The sequence below is a fragment of the Peromyscus leucopus genome, chromosome X (genome assembly GCF_004664715.2).
Source record: "Peromyscus leucopus breed LL Stock chromosome X, UCI_PerLeu_2.1, whole genome shotgun sequence".
Taxonomy (NCBI): domain Eukaryota; kingdom Metazoa; phylum Chordata; class Mammalia; order Rodentia; family Cricetidae; genus Peromyscus; species Peromyscus leucopus.
In genome coordinates this window covers 113,262,461-113,284,434 of record NC_051083.1, presented here as the reverse complement: position 1 = coordinate 113,284,434, position 21,974 = coordinate 113,262,461, and the positions used below count along the sequence as shown (strand labels likewise).

General features: G+C 42.1%; 1 protein-coding gene across 2 annotated transcripts in view; it reads right to left on the bottom strand.

Moving 5' to 3' along the window:
• Positions 1-3,882: 3,882 nt before the first annotated feature.
• Positions 3,883-21,974, bottom strand: part of Ocrl (OCRL inositol polyphosphate-5-phosphatase) — a 58,261-nt gene continuing 40,169 nt past the window's right edge. Inside the window, exons 19-24 of one of the 2 annotated variants that reach the window (XM_028887347.2) lie at positions 13,517-13,540; positions 9,627-9,743; positions 8,678-8,762; positions 7,859-7,986; positions 6,498-6,609; positions 3,883-6,291 (exon numbers count right to left, since the gene is read on the bottom strand). In XM_028887347.2, the coding sequence (XP_028743180.1) occupies positions 6,167-6,291; positions 6,498-6,609; positions 7,859-7,986; positions 8,678-8,762; positions 9,627-9,743; positions 13,517-13,540 (591 nt within the window). In that variant the 3' untranslated portion in view covers positions 3,883-6,166. The remainder of the gene's footprint in view (positions 6,292-6,497; positions 6,610-7,858; positions 7,987-8,677; positions 8,763-9,626; positions 9,744-13,516; positions 13,541-21,974) is intronic. The other variant, XM_028887348.2, reaches the window with a different exon arrangement.

The window sequence follows — 21,974 nt, the reverse complement described above, 5'->3', positions numbered from 1 at the left end:
GAAGAACCAGGAGGCCCACACCAGAAACCAAGCACATACCAGTGCCATGCTCCTGGGATCTCCCAACCTCCACAGCTGTCAGTCAAAATAAATACCTATGTCTCTTAAATTCCTAGTCTTGTCTATGGCCATACCGCCCGAATATTCCTGATCTCATCTAAATTACCCAGCCTCAAGTATTCTGTCATAGTAACAGAACATGGAACAAGATATCCACCCCTAGACCTACTCTGAAATTTGGAGTTGAGTTAAGTCTTCCCGGTAGTTCTTAAGTCCTCAGGTGACTCTCTGTAGTGTGAGGACCAATGTCCTAGGAAGCTCTAAAGGTATTTTCATGCCTAAGACCTGAGATGGAAATCTCACTGAAGGGTCTTAAGTGGGGCCATGGCAGTGGTAATTTTTACATGCCGCAGCCATTAGAGCAGCTTCCAGGTGTTGCTGATGCTGCTGTCCTTGGGGACCACAGTTTGAGAACCGTAGCTGTAGATGACTACAATGAAGGCCAGGATTGAGAACCACTCACCTCAACTGCAGATGAGGAAGGAGGCAGTCCAGAACCATAACTTCAAAGCATGATTCAGGAGCAGGCAAACTCCTTTTCTTTACTCAGCGGGCCGGAGGGATGGAAATAGTTTCCCCAGGACCGAGGAGACAGAAAGTAGCACTGTGGGCTAAGAATCAGTTCAGGTAAGGAGTTGGAGGTGGCCCGGGTATTTACTCACAAAGCAGAGAGAGGTGGAAGTTAGGCACCCAGGATATGGCAAAGCTCCTTAAAAAAGCAAGAAGCTGCCAGGGAGGAAAGGGGAGAGCAGCCAGTGCGGCTCCCAAAGTTGGACAGCAGCCAGATGTTTCACATGGGTGTGCTTGTTATTCCTTCTTTTTTGGTGGTTGTTTAATTTGAGCAGGTGTGGCTAAGGAGATGGCTCAGTGTTAAAAGCCCATACTGTCCTGAGTAGGATCTGAGCTCTGTTCTCAGCACTCACATCAAGTAACTCACAGCTACCTGTAACCACAGCTCCAGTTCCAGGGGATCCAATGCCATCTTCTGCTCCTGTGGGCATCTTCACATTCCTGTACCTACCTGTACATGAGCGCGCGCGCGCGCGCGCACACACACACACACACACACACACACACACACACAGAAATAAATGAAAAAACAAACAAACAACTCCAATCAATCAAGACAGGGGCTTGTTAATTAGCTAAGACTAACCTTGATCTCAGCATATAACCCAGGCTGGCTTTGAAATTGGTTTGGCCTCCCAAGCAAACGCTGGGTTTACAGATGTATACCACTATATTTGGTGTTAAGTTATATCCCAATTCCAAAAGGTTTCTGAGGGCCACCTAGATGGGCCAGTGAGTGACAAAACCTTGTCACACAAGCCTGATAACCTGAATTCAATCCCTGAATCCCAGTATAAGGAGAGAACTGAATCCTGAAAGTTATTCCCTGGCCTACACACACACACACACACACACACACACACACACACACACACACACACACACACTAATAATAATAATAATATTTAATAACAATAATAATAATAATATGAAAATAAGTTACAGATAAGGTCTGAAATACAGAAGCTTAGGTGTGGTGTGGTGGCATGTCTCACAGTCAGATGATGATGGAGAGTTGGATAGACTGAGTCCAAGCTGGTTCTCGCCTAGTGAACAAGGTTATTAGCATTAAGTAAGAAATCTAAAGCCTTAGGTGCAGTCAGTTTGATAGAAACAGAAAGCTGGGAGTGGGGAATCCATATAGCAGCTTCTCTGTGCCATGTGCAATTGCTGGCACATATTCATTTACTGTCCATTTAACAATGCCAGACCTCGAAGGCCAGGAGAAAGTTGGGACAATATTCTAAATCTACTGGGTAATGCTTCAGGATTTTTTTTTAACAAGGAAGTGATGTAATTATACCACATAAGACCAATATTATACTTGTTTCATTTTACAGGCAAGAAAACTACAGGGTAACAATCTAAAGTTACTCACAAAAAAGAAGTGGCAGAAACTGGATTGAACAGCAGACTCAAGACAAGTGTGGTTAAATGTTAAGTGTGGAGTACAGGCTACGGTTATGTAGTGCTCAGTGACCCATGTCAAACTGTGAAGCTTAAGCCTTTTCTTCCCATCATACTACACGACAGGTCAATCACTGTCCCCCCTAAAACTCCCTATTGGAACAATGACCATGGATTAGCTCGTTTACTAAGGCTCTCGCCTTAACATTTTGTGGTTTTATAGTTACACCATGTGGCTATGGGTCATTAAGCCACACCAAGAGCCTGTTGAACTTGCCTTGCAACAGAAAGGCTCTAATGGGGCCCCTAGAATCCAAGAGCAGCAGGGAAGGTGCCCCTTCGGTTTCTCTCTAACTTCAGGTAAGGGCAGCTCTGGTGCCTGCCATGCCACATTGCCCCCTGCTACACAGAAACTGCGGGTGTCAGTCGCCATTCACAGGAGGAAACGCCTTCTTCTGCCAAGCCTTTGGGTGGAGCTAGAAAACCCCCACAGTGATTCCGAACAACACTGAGTCAGCACATGCATCTGGCAGCCTCACAGAGGGGGAGGGGGGACTGGAAAAAGGCCCTGGCTGAGAAGAAACCTCCAGCTGAAGCTTCTTTAGTCTCAAGGGTAATGAAATCAAAAGCTACAAATTCATGTTGTAGATGGGCCAGGGAACATTGGTGTCCTGTTCAACTGACAAGCATCCCCTCCAAGTGCCAGAGAGCTCATACCAGAGCCTCCCCAAAGTCTTGGTAAATGTATGCACCTCATTACCCCAAGTAATAAATTGGTTTTCAGAAGTTATAAAATGGATTATGTGAAGACAGGCTCTTTGGGAGTCACATCTAATCCAGCTAGGCTAAGAGCAAGGGCAACTGGGCTCCTCTGAAATGTTTATGTTAGGACTTGTCATACTTCTGGAGCTGGTGGATCATGGATGTGACATTTATAGGATTAAGGATCAACATTCAACCAGGCAAGATGGTATGTGACTAGAGCCCTAGCTAAAAGGAGGTTGGATCAGGAGGGTTGAGTGAGTCTAGAAGTTCAAGACCAGCCTCAGCAATATAGTGGGATTCCACTGCACATCCCATCCCAGGAGGTGGGGTGGGGTGTGTAATGGAATAGATGAACTAACTGTTGCCTGAATTTTCATGGTCAAAATAAGGATCTTTGCTGACCCCCAAAAGTACATGACTCCTTTATCAGTCTCTGAAAATACATGGCTTCTCATCTCTTAGAGAAAATACATCTTTTTAATTTTTTCATTACAAATATTTATTTTTATTGTTTTATTTGTGTGTATGTGTACACACACCATATGTGTGCAGGTGCCTGCAGAGGCTGTGAGATCCCCTGGAGATGGTGTTATAGCAGTTGTGAGCTGCCAGATGTGGGTGCTGGCAACCAAATCTGGGTCCACTGGAAGAGCAGTTAGTGCTCTTAACTGTTGAGACATCTCTCCAGCTGCAATTTTATTCATTTATGTGGCCACACCACAACACATGTGTAGAGGTCAGAGGACATATTCAGGAGTCAGTTCCCTCCTACCATGTGGGTTCTAGAACTGAATTCAGGGCATCAGTCTTGATGGCAAGTAATTTACCCGTGGAATCATCTCACCAGCCCAGGAAAACACATTTTTGTGGTCCTGGTGCCGAGGACCAAACCCAAGGCTTTGTGCATGGTAACTAAGCACACTAAAATGGAGTGACAGACCCAGTGCAAAAATTGAAAATGGCCTTTCTATGTAAACTGGGTGATGACAGGTACAGGTATAGTTGATGGGGACTACCAAAAAAACCAAGTGAGACCAGGTGACATAAGTATCCCCACATCAGTTCTTTCTAAGATCACAATGATTTTTCACACAACATATATTTATTCAGAAAAATTGCAATAAATTATAATAATAAAAAAGATGACACAAAATACAGAATCCCACTAGCAGCTTTGCTTAGTGACCAAGACATTTTTGTGAAATATAACAAAGAACTTCCGGTTAAGAATCAGAAAAGAGTAGAAGGGAAACCAATGCACTATCAGCCAACAGATGGGAATCATTTCTTCCCTAAGACACTAGGTGCTGTGTCCTTCCCTACCAGCTGGATCTGAAATCCTTAACTAAGAAGAAGTATGAAACAGTACCTTGGAGGAATTAGGGATTAGAGGTTGGCGTGCTGAATAAGGCAGGCTAGGGAAGCAGGTTTCTTCCATCTGATCTACTTTGTATCCCCTACTGGAGATTGTCTAAAACCCTCAACCCTATATACATCCCAGGCCAAGCTGGACAAAAGGTTGAGGCAGTGAAGCAAGTTGGTGCTTTGGCCTGATGAAGGAAGGACACTACATGCATGCCTCACAGAGCCCCTACTAACCATATTCTTGGTCACCCAAACACCCAAGGTTGGCAAGATATTATAAAATGGGCACAGGAGAGGCATTTCCCTGTGGACCACCTTGCCCTAGCCCCTATCATCTGCTTTTTTGGTGGTACTTTCCGGCCTAATAGGTGTGACAAGACTCTTCCCTCTCAGTCTTCCACTAACTAACTGTTTACCAGTCAGATCTTCAGTGAGCTGGCCCCAACACTCTGCCTCCGATTTTCCAACTCTCATTTGGGTAAGGGCTTAAGCGGTCTATTGCAGGATACATACCTTTTGTTCTCCAAAGAACTCAATTTTGAGGAGATGAGGGAACTGGAAAACCATTTGATGGTGGATGTTTCCCTGGCCCTCTCGTGGATGCTACAAGAGTCATGGAATCAGTACCCAAGCCTTATACAAGTTCCTTACACCCCATGTTAATTTGGTGTAACTTAACCAAGAGACAACTTGGGTTGGTTTCACTGAAAGACAACCAAGCAAGCCAATTTCACCAGGCAGTCTGCAGTCAGTAGCTGTCAACCAACAGACTAGTTTTAGGAAGTCTGTCGGTTCCGCAAGGCTTGAATGAAATGAAAACCTCAGAGTCGTTGAAGGTGGGAGAGGTAATGTGTGTGGCTGGTCCCACTGACCAGTCTCTCTTACACAGCACTAGATAACTCGAGTAACTAGGAGGCAAGGGCAGTCTTTAAATTCTTTACTAGAAGGAGCCAGATATGGAGCCCAGAGTCAGCCCTGCTGAGAGAGGGCAATGTCTCCCCCTGATACTTCAGAAGATAGGAGAAAGGGATCTGAGGGTTCCCCTCAATATTTGGTCTGGGGGAGGGGGAAAGATCCAGGGGCCTCACTTGAGGTGCACAGGCTCCTTTTTCGACTGTGATGCAAACATTATTCTGGAAGCGTGTTTCTAGTGGGAGATGGGTTCCCTAACATCCAGGATTACTCCTCATGTCAAGTGTGGATACGAACAGGTAAAGGGAAGTAGGAGGCAGGACTGCCAAGCATGGACATTTTCACTCCCAAAATACTCACAGTGCTTTCCTGGCTATTGTGATTTTCTCACATCAGTGGGATGCCATCTCTACAGTCATAAAATTATGTAAGCTAATATGATCTGAGACAAGGGAATTGGGCTCCACCAAGTGCGGATCCACAAGAAGGCCAACGTTACAGTGACACAGACATTGTAGTAGAAATGCACAAATGCATGGAACATGTAGACAGTGAGCCTCGCTGATGAGGCTACCCATGGAGTCACTAGCCTCATCCAGGCTTCCTTCAAAGTGACAGAATGGATGGAGGAGGAGTGTGAAGTAGTGACATGGGATGAGGGTGGATCCAAAGTGCATGATCCAAAGGACTCCAGACAAGTCTGAGTTACAGCAAGTAGTGCTTGTAGGCCTAGACTGGGAGTGCCTCACAATCCAGGCCTAGGGTATTACAGATAATCATGATGACTGGGAAGCAGGGCAGAAAACACAGCCCTAGGTAAAGGAGTGTAAATACAGACCTCTTTGCTTTACAAAGAGTAAACACAAAACACCAAAATATGGTAACTTTGGCTTTGCAATATATGTCTAAAAGGATTTTGCTGTGTAGGAGGATATGGTGAGGAGGGATTAAGAAACTCTTCCCTTTGTAATATTAATAGAACTTAAGATCCTGCAGTAGACCCTTTTTGTGTCAGGACTTTTCAAATCATTCTGAAATACTTGGAGCCCAAGATATTCCTCTTCTAGGATCTCAGATAGGAAAAGCCTTAGTCTTCCTCACTCCCGAGCAGGAAGCCCAGAAGGAACTGGATGGCACGCTGGCGGTCACTTGGAGTCTGTCTTGTCATGAGGTTTGGTGGAGGCCTTAGGAGAAGGCTAGTGAAAAGAGTAGCTGGAGGGTAGGAGAAAGAAAAGGGGAAACCCATTGTCAGACATGACCTTAGCAAAACCTCAAGGTTCGGGGTGCAGGCAACAAGAACAGCAGGAGGGAGGTGACTCCCATGTTCCCGAATATCAAATAGGTATACATTATGTACAATGCATACAGATTATTCCGAGCAAACACTCCACACAGACTTTCTTGTGAAGCACCCTTACCGATCATGTTGGCGCTGACATTGTTGTAGTCAGAGAATTTTAAGAGTTCACGAAGGAATGCCATCAAGTAGCGGAAAACATTTCTATGGCATCTTGGAAGCTGGGAAATTACCTGTTTATTAAAGAGGAGTGTGGAGTGAGGTAAATAGCTTAAAGGGAATACGAATTTATAGCTGCCATAAGAACATTTTGTAATCTCTTATAGGCCCCATTTGTCTGTCACTATACTCTATTACTTACTCATGACCAGTATATTACCTACTGAATTATAACTCTGAAGTGAGGCTGGTTTAGTTTCTCTCTATTCAATGACCAGGCCATCTACTCACCTTAGAATCATGTTCCCACAGTGCCTCACCAGAAGGTAAGTGTTCATCTGTTCTTTTTTTCCTTTTCCCCCAACAGCAAAGGCATCTGTCAACTTAAGCGTTTTTCTCTACAATTACGTGGCAATGATGAGTACCTCCTACCAACACTCACTAATGTGATTCATAGCTAGTCTCAGCCATTGTAGACCAAATTCTTCTCAAGATTAAAAACATACCAAGAAGGAAAGAGAAGGAAAGAGGAGAAGGAAAGAAGAAGAAGGAGAGAGGAGGAAGGAGGAGGAGGAGGAGGAGGAGGAGGAGGAGGAGGAGGAGGAGAAGAAGAAGAAGAAGAAGAAGAAGAAGAAGAAGAAGAAGAAGAAGAAGAAGAAGAAGAAGAAGAAGAAAGGCTCCCAACTGCTACCCACTTTTCCTGGTAATGACAGCTAGAACTGTACTTTCAATTAGCTTTGCCAAATACCCCAAGGGTTCAAATAACCACCCCACTAAATTTTCTGTTAACAGAAATAGACCAGCTAGAAAACATTCCAATAGAACAGAAAATAATAGTACCTAAAATCAAGGGGTTCAACTTCATTTATTTATAGTGTGTGTCGAGGGCAGGGCACTTGTGGAGATCAGAGAACAACTATTGGGACTTGATTCTTTCATCACTTTGGTTCTGAGGATCAAACTCAGGTCATCAGGCTTGGTGGGATACACCTTTACTCACTAAACAATCTCACTGGCTCCCACAGTCGTAACTTTTTTTTTTCCAAGACAGGGTTTCTTTGTATAGCCCTGGCTTTCCTGGAACTCACTCTGTAGACCATGCTGACCTCGAACTCACAGAGATCTGCCTGCTTCTGCCTCCCAAGTGCTGGGATTAAAGGCGTGTGCCACCACCGCCTGGCTCGAGGGTCACAACTTTGAACAATGCTGTTCTGTGATGAATGACAGACCCAGGCCCATTCTATCACGTAGCTTTGTAAAACTGATGATTTCTCTCTGGGAGAACCTGCACGGGCCATATCCTCAGAGCAGCAAGACTCTCACCTGTCTGCAGATCCGAGGATCGTGAGCAGAGTCAAGACATCGCTGGTAGAGCTCGTAACAGATGACGGGCTCGGGCAGGGCTTCCAGGAAAATGAGCAGTGCTTCAGCCACAGAGTGGTTACTGCCAGCTGCGTCACCTCGAGTCAAGGGGAGAGGGACCCAGCGAAAAGCCACATACACATCTGACTGGCTCCCTTCCTCAAGCCTCTCTAGGGATGGTTTCTCTCTCTCTCTCTCTCTCTCTCTCTCTCTCTCTCTCTCTCTCTCTCTCTCACACACACACACACACACACACACACACACACACACTACTCCTGACTGGGGCTTGATAATGAATGGTCCAGGTACTCTGCAGCCAAGTAGGCACAGAATTGGCCAAAGTCCCTTTGGAGTCCCTTCACTAATCCAGAGACTCAGGGAGCACACCCTGCACAATGATAGGGTCCACTGGATGGGGTATAAACTAGTTGCCAGTGTTTTTCTCATTCTTCTTCCTGCCCTAGTGAGAGCATGTGGGTGGGGTGGGAAGGTTAGCAGCAATGACCAGCTGGCTGAAGGATGGCAGTACTCATGCTATGGAGCCTATGTCCCATGCTCACTCGAAGTTGTTCTTACCCACCCCTTGATTCCTCTTAGTCTTACACAAAGATCGACTAAAAATTCCTGAAAGGTTTTGAGAAAATAACTGGATAGTCAGTGACTATCTTATAATAAGACGATAACAAAAATCATTGTAGAAACACAAACATAAAATGCAGGTGGGAAAAGACTTTGGCCATGTATCTGTCCAGATTCCCAAGCCTTGAGCAGAAAGGATACGGATTGTCTCAGGAATGCTGGTATCCAGACAATCAATGATCTGCTGTAACTCCTCCTGCATTCCAGGGGTTTGGAACAGGTCCTCCTACGAAAGAAATCAGAATGAAGGGAACAAGGCAAGCTAGCCATCCACTTAAGTTATGAAGCTTGCCCAGAAACTGGGAGCGCAGCAGAAGGTGAGGGGTGGCACATGCATTAACGGTTAGGGAAGGAGGTATGGGTGTAGCATTGTTTTCCTTTAGCGTTTCTATAGTCCATGGGAAAGTTTCTTTCAAGCAAGAAGATGACATGTTCAAAAATGACATGTTAGCTTCTACCTGATAGGGCAAGGGACTACATGGCTAGATCAGGAAGCCAAGTAGTCCACTGAGCCTCCAAAAAATAAGGCAGAGTGTACCCTACATAATCATAAGTGTATCAAATGTGGACAGAATTGGATGCCTGGAAAGGAGGAAATGGTACATTCATGATAAAACTTGGTTTTTCAAGTTATATTGGTCAAAGTAAAATTGAGAACACTGTCTTCAATATGGTTAAAGAAAGTTCTTTCTTTTCGGGAATGAATTGGGCATGGCTATTGTTTAGTATAGGATTTAAAAAAAAAACGTAGTGCTATGTTAAATAAATGGACTTGAAGTTTGCTTCAATTTTAAAATTTGCAATTGGCTACATGGCACCTAAAATTGTCATCAGACTGGAGTACTCAGTCGTTCAATGCAAAGTGCATAAACAAGCCGTGGGCATTTTCAGTTCTGGTCATGGCTCTGCCATCAAACTCGGAGTGTGGTCTCAGGTACCTGCTTAGCTAATATGCTTTAGAGGTTGGACAGAGCAGCCACATGGAGGTTGCTTGGGACAGTGAAATGCACTACGCTGATGTGAAGCATTATAATTTCCTACAGGATTTATGCACATTCTGAAGTTTCAGGGAAGGTTTTCTCACACTCACCTGGTGACATGCATATCTGTATAAGTGATCTACTAGAAGCCAGATCTCCTTGGGCACCTGAAGGGGTCGCTCGCTGGCACCTTCATCCAAGGGGACCATCTGCAGAAGGGATTTCTCCTAACAGATGAAAAGGGATGAAAATCAAAGGGGCCTCAGAATAAAGAGAGAAATCTCTTTCAAAACCTGTTCAAGTGGATACAATGTGATCTTTGTCTCTTATGCATTTGTATTTTTTTCTCACAAGAGACATCCATGTTCAGGAGGCCCTCAGTAATGGTCCCAGTAGTTAATCTCCTTCCCCAAATGCTTCATTCACTCAGTAAGCATTTCACTTGTGCTTATGGTGTGCATCCTATGGACGCATTCCACATTGTGCAGTGAGAACCAGCATGGCAGAATAGAATACAGTCACAGCAGAGTCTACACGTGACTAGTAGCTGGACCATGAAATCACAGTTGTTAACACGGCACCTCGAGGGGCCGTGCTTACACTCAGGTTTCAGTTTTTTCTACACTAACTCTCCTTCAGGTCTCACCACAAATACTACTGGGAGTTCTCATTGTTTCTTTAACTGAATTGATTTGGTTCGGAGGAATTAAAGACAATTCTGCACATTAGATGCACAAATATGAACTTGATCCAATTTTCTAATCATAAGCTCCAAAATCCAAAACTAATAACCTGGAATATAATAGCAACTGAGGAGCTAGAATACCATGAAAACTCAAGGGTCTACTTCCAGAAGTTATTATTTATGTTAATAGCTCAGCAAAGATTTCTAAGGGCTATTATTTGTTTTACCTACCTTTCTATTGTTAGAGTCTTCTGAAAGAATATAAGATAAAAATCCAGAAGTGACATATATCAGACAAATAACTAAATTCAAAGTGTAAAATAAACTCAATTATCTCCCAATGCTCAAAAATAAATATTAATTTATCTTTTAGGTTTATAGATTCAAATATAAAGCATATGGAAAATGTATCCAAAACAGGCTAAAAGGGCATTTGAAGGCAGCCTCAGAAGAATTCCAATGGAGAAAGCCATGTTCAGCTTTTAGCATCCGCTTCCTTTTGCCACCTCTAAGTCATACATTATATATTGTCAACTTTTCAGCTTCTTGCCTGACACTGTTCTACCTATAACCTCCAGCTATATAGCTTTAAGAGAAAGAAAAAAGCACAGCACTATGCTCACAGGGACCACATAACTTCAGCAGCGTCCAGTTCTTTTCTTAACATGGTGCTTTTGAATAAGCACCAATGAACTTTCTGAGCTGCTACAGGGAAGAGAAAGGAGTAGTTATTGCTGGTTACTATTTCAAATCTCTCTATGTATCTGTTTTCACATTCATTTTCTTTCTTTCCCTGGGATGTTATGTCTCGATATTCATATTCTACATAGTTTCTATAACTTCTATTGGTGAAGTCACCCACGGACTTCATTCTGGTTGTATGTATTACATGCAGGCATCCAAACACTTCATAATGCACTCTACTAACTTTCTGGACCAAACAGAACACATGTGCAGATTCTTTAGCAGATGCCTCCAAACTTACCATATATAAATTATTCATCATTGACTCAAAAAAATCTGACATCCAACTAAAGGTTTTTCCTGTCCTGAGGCATTAAGACAACACAAGGCACTGTCTAACTGAATAGACAGAACATGGACTGCCCTTAACAGAGAAGAGCTAAGAAGCAAAGATGTCTCAAGCCTTAGTGGTTTAAAAGGTTAATAAAATGTCAGTAGGTTATATAAAGCATCTACCATTCACTTCCAAATTCATGTGTGATAATAGGAAATGTCACACTTGTGACTCTGAAGTCTAGGAAAGGATACAGTAAGAAAATGGGGAAAGAATATTTACAAAAAAAATGTTCTGTACATTATTGTGAACTCTGATGTTCAAAGGGGAACCAAGACACTCTGCCTTCTTCAACAAGACATACTCTGCCTTATAAGCCTATACTTTGTAATCTTAATGCTAGTGGTTAAAGAGTCTTCACCTTCAAAATGCATTCAACTCCACCCAATGGGAAGGTCCCTCAAACCCTCTATGAACATGCTGTGGAATGTCTGTTGAGCAGTTCCCTCCCCGAGGAAAGCTTGGCATCTCCAGTTGGGGATGGAAGAGGCTGTGAGGCCCTGCGGAAGGGGCATACCACTTGAGAGGCACGAAACAGTACACCCATACCTTACACTCTGGTGCTCTGTGCCAGTGGGCCTTTTCACAGTATTTTCTACCTTTCTGGGCCTTGGGCCTTGGGCCTTGGCTGATAGAACACAGAAAATACCTTTCTCTGTCTAAAGACAGATGGCCAGATTAGATGATTTATGATTTTACTCCATCTATGATTTAGCTCCACAATTCTACTCTGCACTCTGTTTCTTGACCATATCTGGGTATTCTTCTGAGTAATTAACCACTATTGTCAAGAGTCCCAAAATCACTCCTTTTTTGTATGTATGGTCCATGTGGATGCATGTGTATGTGTGTGTGTGTGTGTATGCAGGCCAGAGGTTGACATCAGTTGTCTTCCTCAGTCTGTCTCCATTTTATTTTAGTTTGTAAGACAGGTTCTCTCACTGAACATGGAGCTCACTGATTCTTTTGGACTGGCTGGCTAGTGAGCTCCAGGGACCCACCTGGTATCTGTCCCCATCACTGGCATTACAGATGTGTGCTACTGTACCTGGCTCTTTTGTTTACACTGGTGTTGGAAATCTGAACTTGGGCCCTCATTATTGCATGACAAGTACTTTTGTGGTGATATATTGTGTACCCTAATAAACTTGCCTGAGGATCAGAGGACAGAGCCAGCCACTAGATTAGACATAGAGGTCACGCAGTGGTAGCACACACCTTTAATCCTATCACTTGAGATCTCATGCCTTTGCTTGGGAAGCACACATGCCTTTAATCCCAGGAAGTAATATGGCAAGGCAGAGAAAGGTATATAAGGTGTAAGGAAACAGGAACTCACTCTCTTTAGGCTGAGGATTTTGTAGAGGTAAGAACTAGTGGCTGGCTGCTCTTTCAGCTTTCACCCTGATATCTGGCTCTAGGTTTTTTTTTCTTTTTTTCTTTTTTTCAATTAAAAGACTCTCTAAGATCCGAACAACATACTTTACTGACTGGGCCATTTCCCCAGCTTCCAAATCACTATTAATGCAACAGGAATAGCAATTTTTGGTTTTACTATCATTGGAATCAGGGGCAGCTAAACAGTACCCTCCAACTCATGAGTTTTCAGATAAGATATATCAAGACAAATATGGGCTAGAGATCTAGCTTCATAGTATAGCACTTGTCTGGAAATTAAGAAATGCAAATGTGGCTGGGGTATAGCTCAATGGCAGTACACTAGGTTTTACCCCTTTCAGTACACACACACACACACACACACACACACACACACACACACACACTGGTGGCTAGAGATGTAGCTCAGCCGGCAGAATGCTTATCTATCATCTTTTATAAGGCTCAAGTTTGATTCTCAGGACTGCATAAAATGAGGAGTGCTGTAATCCCAGCACTGGGGAAGTGGAGGCAGGAGGATAAAAAATCAAGGTCATTCTTGCTATATAGTGAGTTTGAGGCCTGTAATACTCGAGACCCTGTCTCAAAAAATAAATCTGTATCCTTGAGTTTTATTTCTTTTACATACAGAGTATCAACAACTTATCAGATGAATAAACATCGTTCTTGTATTTTGATCATACTTCAAGACACCTGTCAGGACATCGGGGCTTCTTAAGGAATTCTCACCAAGTCAGAGGCCTCTGATATGAGAATGCTTAGGGACAAGTTCCAGGGACCACAGTTAAGTGTTAATCAGGCACAAGGAAACCTTCGTTACCACCAATGGATTGAATTACCTTTTCTAGGAAGCTGTCTTCTTCCTGAGAGCAGAGCAGGAGAAAAGTCATTGGCAGATAGACAATGATCAGAGTTAATTCACAGAATTAGAAACAGCTCAGTATTAGATCTTGCCAGCTTGCTAGACACATAGGTTTTTAAAAGCTCAAAATCCTTCAAATGATGAACACTGAAAACAGAACACATTTTCTACATGCAAAGTTCTTTGTCATGCATAGTATATTATTACATAGTTTGCTGAAATTATCACTCAAAAACCATCCTTTTACAGGCCTTGACTTTTGTGCCCCCGGAAGCCGTCTGAGGATCTAATCAAGCCTGGTGCTGTGACTTCCTGCTTATCTTCTGTCATGTGTAGTTCTTACCACACCCCAATGCTGCCTCCATGGAAGAACTCGGCTGCTGGCCTGAGCGTAACCACTCAGAAGCAGGGGATAAGCTATCCCTTTTTATTGCTGTTCTCATCCCAGCTTGTCCCCGGAATCTCTAAGAGCCTCCAAGAACTTTTTCCCTCTCCCAGTACCCACCCACCTCCTTCCGTGAAGGCCAATAGACTCCCCAGATTTGAAAGTCCCATTGAAATGTAAATGGATTTATCTCAGAGCTTTGTGGATCAGAGTATCTATCAGTTCCTCTATTTTCCTAGTGGACATAAAACACAAAGAAGCAGCAGGGGAAAGAGCGCTTTTAGCTTCCTTGTTATTTCTGAAGTCATTCCAACCCAGTGAGAGTGAGAGCAGCAGCAATGGTCACCACCACCTAGGAATAGCTACCATGTACCAGCAGCCATGCAAAGGGTTTATATATGATGTCACTTTATCTGCACATTAATGTGAAACATTATTCCCATTTTACAGATGAAGAAACTGAGGCTTTGAGAGGTTAAGTTATTTGCCCAAGGTCACACATAGGTAATAAGTGACAGAATCAGAATTGGAACCCAGGTCTGACTAACCCCATTCATGATCACTATACTCATGTAGACAGAAAGGACAACACAAGTGCTTCCTAGATAGAGAGGCAGGGGAAATCTGTGCGAGTACTACAATCAGCTAGGAACAGTGAGAAACGCTATTCACAAGGCAGCATGGTCAACGCCAAGAGTATAGGTACTGATGTTAGACAGGCCTTGGTACAAATCTTCCTTCTGCCTCTTACTGATTGCTCAAGCAATTTACCAAACTTCATATTGTCTCAGTGTCTTTAGCTCTGAAGCAGGTAAAATATTTTCCTCATAGGGACAGTGAAGCAATCTAAAGTTAGGAAGAGGTGGGATACACTGCCCAGAGACTCTCAACTGGACTCTTCCCATTCCCATTATAGACCACTGAGAAAATCGAGTATAAATCACATCTCAGGTCTGGTAGCTCTAAGGAGAAAGCTAAGTGTTCCTGTCAGAGAAGCCAGGGCGCCTGCAGTGGAAGTGAGTATGTGTGTATTCCCTAACATTCCAAGTGATAATCCTGAACCTATTTTTCCCTGGTTGTTGTTATATATGACAATTAGGGGTTTTAGTACTGTTAGATACATTATGAATTGAACATGATTTTCCAAGTTTATCTAAACTTAAATACCATGTGAAATAAAGTAGTCAGAGTCCTAGTCGGTACACATTGTTCTATCATCATGATACTTCTAAATGTGAAATTGATTCTGAGTACCAGCCATCTAATTTAACAAAAGTTTTGTACTCCAACATTTTATTAAATTTAGAAATACTTTTTTTTCAAGACAGAGTTTCTCTGTGTAGCTTTGTGCCTTTCCTGGAACTCACTCTGTAGCCCAGTCTGGCCTCGAACTCACAGAGATCCACCTGCCTCTGCCTCCCGAGTGCTGGGATTAAAGGCATGCACCACTGCCACCCAGCTAGAAATACTTTTTAACATATCTGACAGACTTTGAATTTGTCTTCTGATGAACACGTGACACATGATATACCAAGCAAAATGAAGCAGGGATTTTATGTCATTGTAGGCCCTGAAAGAAGTTTCCTTTGATTGGGGACCAACTACCAGTACAAAGGGCTACGTTAAATATCTTCTAAGGAGAACAGTGACAAATAAGAGCACAGAAAGGAGAAAGATGTGGTTGCTCCTTGACCTTGGTTTCCAATGGAGTCTGGTCCTCCTTGTCTCAGAATTTACAACCTGATATTCTCAGAATTCATATGTACAAGTTGCCAATATATGGCCACATGTACTGAAACAACAACAACAACAACAACAACAAAACCACAGGAAATTTTTTTTTTTTGTCAGCTGGTGTTAGGACCCAGAGCTTTGTGTATGCTGGGCGAACTTTCTACTACGGAGCCACATGTAAGCCCTTGATTCCCAGGATTTGGAGGTAGGGCTATAACAAGTGGAAGTAAGCCAGGCACAGTGGCGCTGGCCGGTGATGACAGTTACTCAGGAAGTTCACATGGATGCAGGAGTTCAGGGCCGGTCCGGACAACATAGCAAGATCCATGCTTGAAGCAAAGGTCGAAGAGGCAGAAAGAAACAAATGCTCAGAAAAGTTAGGTGACAAGGTGACTGGGAAGAATTTACTCATCTTGTTGGTGGGGAGCATAAGCTAACTAGACAATGTTGAGAAACATGTCAAGAAACAAAAGGTGGCACTGAATGACAACTTAATGAATCTAGATTGTGTGCGTCAGGCATGGGGGAGCCACTCACTACCTTTGAGCAACTAAACCATTGCCCCCACTAGAGCAGCATTACAGAAGGTTCAGTCTGCTAGACCTGAACAGGAAAACATGAAGTGCAGAAACAAAGGGGAACATTAAATGCCTATCAACATAGGTCAAGAGGGAGAGAAACACCTTAAAACTAACACGGGGGCTAGACAGTGGTGGCGCACACCTTTATTCCCAGCACTTGGGAGGCAGAGGCAGGCGGATCTCTGTGAGTTCGAGGCCAGCCCAGTCTACAGAGAGAGACCCAGGACAGACACCAAAGCTACACAGAGAAAGTGTTTCAAAAAGCCAAACAAACAGGAACTACTATGCGGGCCCATGAAAGAGCTCAGCAGTTCATGGCGTTTACAACCAAGCTTGATCACTTAAGTTAAATCTCTGGAACTCACATGGTAGAAAAAAGAACCAACCCATAAAACTGTCTCTGACCTCTTACATTGTCCTTGGTGTGAATGCGTAAGCTAAATCAGCAGTGAATCAACTAATTCTTTACTAATATGAGGCCTGGGAGAAGGTTCACTTGATGGAGGTGCACTTATGCAGATCTAGTTCAATCCCTGGATCCTACATGGTAGGAGAGAACCAACATCCAAGAGGTGTCCTGAACAACACACACGTGCTGTGGTACATGCATGTCTATCCAAGTATACATGCACGCACGTACTCACACACGTACTCACGCACGTACGCACATACACACACAAAATCATTAAAAAACACGAGAATGGGAAAATATATATATTTAAAAATAGTGGCCAGGTAGTGTTTCTTAGTAGTAAATGATTATCTACTACTAAGGTCTGAATGAAACACTGAGTTCCACCTCCAATACTATAAACATGAGGAATGGATAAAAGAGAAAATTCTAAGAGTCAAAAGGACTGATTAAATGCAACTGGACTGGCAGCAAATTTACATGAAGAGCTTATTCCTCTGGTGGCTGGGGTGATGGCTCAGTGTTTAAAGCATTTGCTACATAAGTGTGATGGGGTTCAGATCCCCAGAACCTACTCAAATGCTAGGTGAGTGTGGTGGCCCACCTATAAGTCTAGTCTTGGGGAGATATGAGAGCTTCAGAAGAAGCTGGCTAGCAAGACTAGCCAAATCATTGAGATCTGGGTTTGACTGAGAGATTCTGCCTCAACAAATACGGTAGGAGACAGATGGAGAATGATGCCCAACATCAAGCTCGGGGCTTCACATGCATGTGCACACAAATGCACACATACACAAATATGCATACACACACATGCACATCACATACACTTGAAAGTGGAAAAAGGAAAACATACAGCGAGTTTACTTCTCTGGATGTAGGCTTAAAGACAACAAATGTAAATTATGCTTAATTCAACACTAGTCTGAATTTTGAAACTATAAACCGTAGTTAATCTCCACTAATAAAAGGTCACTCATCCCGGAGTTCAGTGGACTTGAAAGGGTACTTGTAAAAGGCTCTGTTGATCGCATTCGAAACAGGAGCCCATTTCAGGCTTTTTTCCAGGAGTGACATGACACATAGCAAGTATAATGCACATCATTCCTAACTCCAACATTTACCCTAAGAAGAACGTTCTCAGTAGTGAACATTGCTAAAACAATATAAAAGAGTTCTTTACAAATAGAGGATTCAGACTGACAGTACTGAGGACTAAACCCAGGGCCTGGGCTATGTTGGGAAAGTGCTCCACCACTGAGCTGCATCTCCAACTCCCCCATCCCCTCTTAACTTTTGACATGGAGACATGGCTTGTTAACTTTCTCTTGTGATCCTCCTGCCTTCAGTCTTCCAAGTAGCTGGATAAAAGGTGTGTACCACCGGGCCCAACTAGAAGGTTCAAATTTAATGATAACTAAATGGAAATTGAAGTTCTCAGAAGAAATAATTCATATGAATATATAGAAGAAACAAATCATGCATGTAACAGGACAAGAAAGGAACGATTAGATCAGCAAGATAAAGCAAACACAGAGTAAGGAGAGCACTGGTACTGAACGAATCACCAAGTTCTTATCTCAGGCTTTATAACCTTCTCCTCATTGGAATTTTCTCCACCCACCTTTCATCTTTTCCACGTTTGTACTTGCAACCAAAACCCTTAACCAGTTCTGGCACGTCAAGCCTGGTCTCCTTTCTATTAGCTCATTCTATATGCAACAGCAGAAGGTTCCTTCTAATATGTCAACTTACAACCTTGTAGTAGTCCTCAAAGTCTCCCGAAGGTCCTAGATAATCTCTGGCTCAAGCATAAGTACATCTCTTGATTTTGAGGCCATTGCCTACCCCTATACTACAGAACCAGTTTCATGTAATATAATCTGACCCTTCACCGTTTCCAGGGAAATGTTAGAATTTCCCATCCATTGTCACTTTTCTTTTATTTTGCATCCTTTTTCAAGGTGCCCCTTACTTCTAGAAGAGTCTCTCAGACTATACCTAAACACATATTTGTTTCTTAAGTACTCTGATTTGACTGGAAACATGTCTATGGTCAACTCCAAATCACTTTTCTAATCTACTTTATTAATATGTACTGAACATATTTCTAGATATTGTTAATATTACAAGCATCAAATATCCATTAAGACAAAAATAGGCTGATTCTGAGATTGATTTTACAGAGATTGTCTGGTGAATCGATAAGCTTTTATAGCACACAAGGGCTAGAGTAACTGTAGGAAGGAATCTACTGTGAATACAAATTACAATCTCTGTAACATTCACTTTAAATCATTTCCCAAAATATTGACTTAACCAAATACAGTGAGCAGTAGCCAGTAAAGATCATTAATGTTCAAATTATCTCAAACAAAACTATTAACCATGACTTTGAACTTAGCTATATTTTGCAAGCAAGTATACTTTCCCGAACACTAAATTACAAAAACTCACATAATCTCCATACTACTTTATATCCAGCATGTAATAAATATTGATGATTATTTGCTAGTTAACTATGTTAGTTAATAAATCAGAGAAGTGTGTCTTTGTTCGGAAAAAGAATATAAATAATTACAACAGCAAATAATTCTCATCTGTTCCCTCTTAACCTAACCCCAACTACCCTAGGAGTTGTAGAATCTCTATTATTGAAAATGGTTGGAAGAACAAAAATATTCATGCCAATTATCTCATTTTGCATTTGGCAGGAAGCAGATGTAACATAAGAATCTTCTTGAAACAGTACATGGAGACAGAGCATACGCACTGAACTTGGTCCTGGCTTCACCCTGAATTTATAGCACACACTACAATAGAGGACATGTACCAGTACTAAGGGCACTGTCTCATGGGCTTGGAAAGAGCCCATTGGGTCCTGGAAAAGCGTGAATGAACATGACACCTAAAGAAGTATTTCAGAGTCAAAACAGGCAGAAAAGTGTTCAGAAAGGGAAGTGATTATTTTAGATTCCTGTTTACTGCCGCACAATAAGACGGATAATTTCCTTACTGATGAGATACAGTAATTTAATAACACTGAAATGCAATAAACCATGGAAAGAATAAGAACCCTAAAGTCTACAAGATAAGAACTTTCAAAAAGAACAAATGATCATGCACGCATAATGTAATAAAAAGTCATTAGGTAATTACAAATGACCAAGGTTCTATTTCTTTAACCCTGAGTCAATTATGTTCTAAAAGAGCACGGAAGGCCCTCTACAGAGCCACTGATTCCTCTAATGATTTTGTCTACTTTCTATTTATGGGTGTGGTCGACTTGCCTGATAATATATTTTATATACAGGAAGACCCTTTAAAGCTGGTTGAGCCTCCTAGTCACTCCCAGAATATGGAAAAATTATGGTCAGGGTACTATTATGCTGCCACTGATTTTGATAAAAATAAGCCATGGTCTAGTTGATAGGAAATAAAAAGTAAAGAGAGGGTATACAAGGATAAGTTAAAAATACCAAGAAGAATTGTCCAAATTTAGGAAATAATAGACCTATGCTTGGGCAACTAAACTAGACTCTTAAAAAGCAAATGACAATAAAGAATGGGAATAGGGGGTAGGTTGGGGGGAAGGCTGGGGGGTGGGAGGAGGAAGGACAGGGGAATCCGTGGTTGATATGTAAAATTAAATTAATTATAAAATATAAATATTTATTAAAAAGAAAAAAATGGAGAATTGCTCTACTATGAAAAATACAATAGAAACCTTAGCATATATATGAATATATGTATACACATATATGTACATATATACACATATGTTATACAGCATGAACCAAGATTGCATTTTTGTTTTTAAAAATCTATAAAAGACATTAATAGAACTGGAAAAATACGAATATAAATGAGATGCTACATGGCATTGTGGACTGCTGTTTTCTGAAGTACAATAATAGTGCTGTGTGTATGCAAAAGTTTGTCCTTTTTCTTAAGAGATACAGGCTGAAGTGTTTATAGTGTCGAGCTGATATAGAGCCACTTAATTTTAAATGGTACAAAAAAGTGTGTGTGTGTGTGTGTGTGTGTGTGTGTGTGTGTGTGTGTGTGTAAGTCATGTGGGAGTTCACTGTATTATTCTGTTTTTTTCTTACACATTTGACATTTTTCATAAAAGGAAGGAACAGGGGTAGAGAGATGGCTCAGCAGTTAAGAGCCTTTGTTGCTCTTGCAGAGGCCCTGAGTTTGGCTCCCATTACCCAGACAGTGGCTTACAACCACCCAGTTCCAGAGGAATCCAACACCCTCTTCTGGCCTCTGTGGGTAGGCATGGCACGCACATGGTTCACAGACATGTGTACAGGCAAAACACACGTCTGTGTGTGTGTGTGTGTGTGTGTGTAAAACAAAAAACGTTTTCAAAAAATTAAAAATAATAATAAAATAAAAAGCAGAAACAAAGAAAGCTAGGAAATAGTGTTTGGGATAAAGTAGAAAAAAATCATGCATAATCTATTTTAACAGGTGAAACACAAAATTTGAAAAATAAGGAATATGGTGGTAAGCTCCATGCCCAACAGGAAATGGCCAAAACAAAATGAACCAATGGTATTTTTGTAGACTTTTTGTCTCATATTGCTTTGTTTGGGCATTTTTTTGTCCTACTGGCCTTTTGCATGGTTTCCCATCTTGTGTTTTCATAGTTTTTGTTTACATGTGTGTGCGTGCCCGTGTGTGTTTCTTGTGATTTTTTTTTCCTTTAAAAAAATTCTAGTTTGTTTTTGTTTGCCTCTTTGTTTGCTTTCTACAATCAGAGAGAAAGAACGGGTGTGGAGTTGGTTGGGCGGGGCGGGCAGGCTCTGGGAGGAGTTGGGGGAGGGGAACTGTGATCAGACTACATTGTATAATTTTTTTTTTTCAATACAGAAAGGGAATATGGTGTTAGGAGAAAAACAATTACGAGAAATACCAGGCTGGCGGGATATAAATTTCTGTAGTAAATGGTTTTCTGTCAAGCACAGGTAAAACCTTCCATCATGAGAGCTCTATGGAAACAAATAAAATTCCAGTGCTGTAATTTGCTGTCTGAGTCACAGGTGCAACAGTTCCATGGCAACGGCACAGATACATGGGAGCAGGCGGCTGCTGCTGCTGCCGCAGCCGCCGCTGCCGCCGCTGCTCTAACCCTTCCTGCTGGATGCTGCAATCACTAGCTCTGCCCAGGCCTAAGCACCAGTGTGATTTTATACACATGATAACATTTGGCTCTTCATTACATTTGGTTAAAAAGAACAGATAAGAATAAACGTATAGTGCCAACCTGTACACAAATCCAACAATAGTTTCATTTATCGTAAGTGCCTTT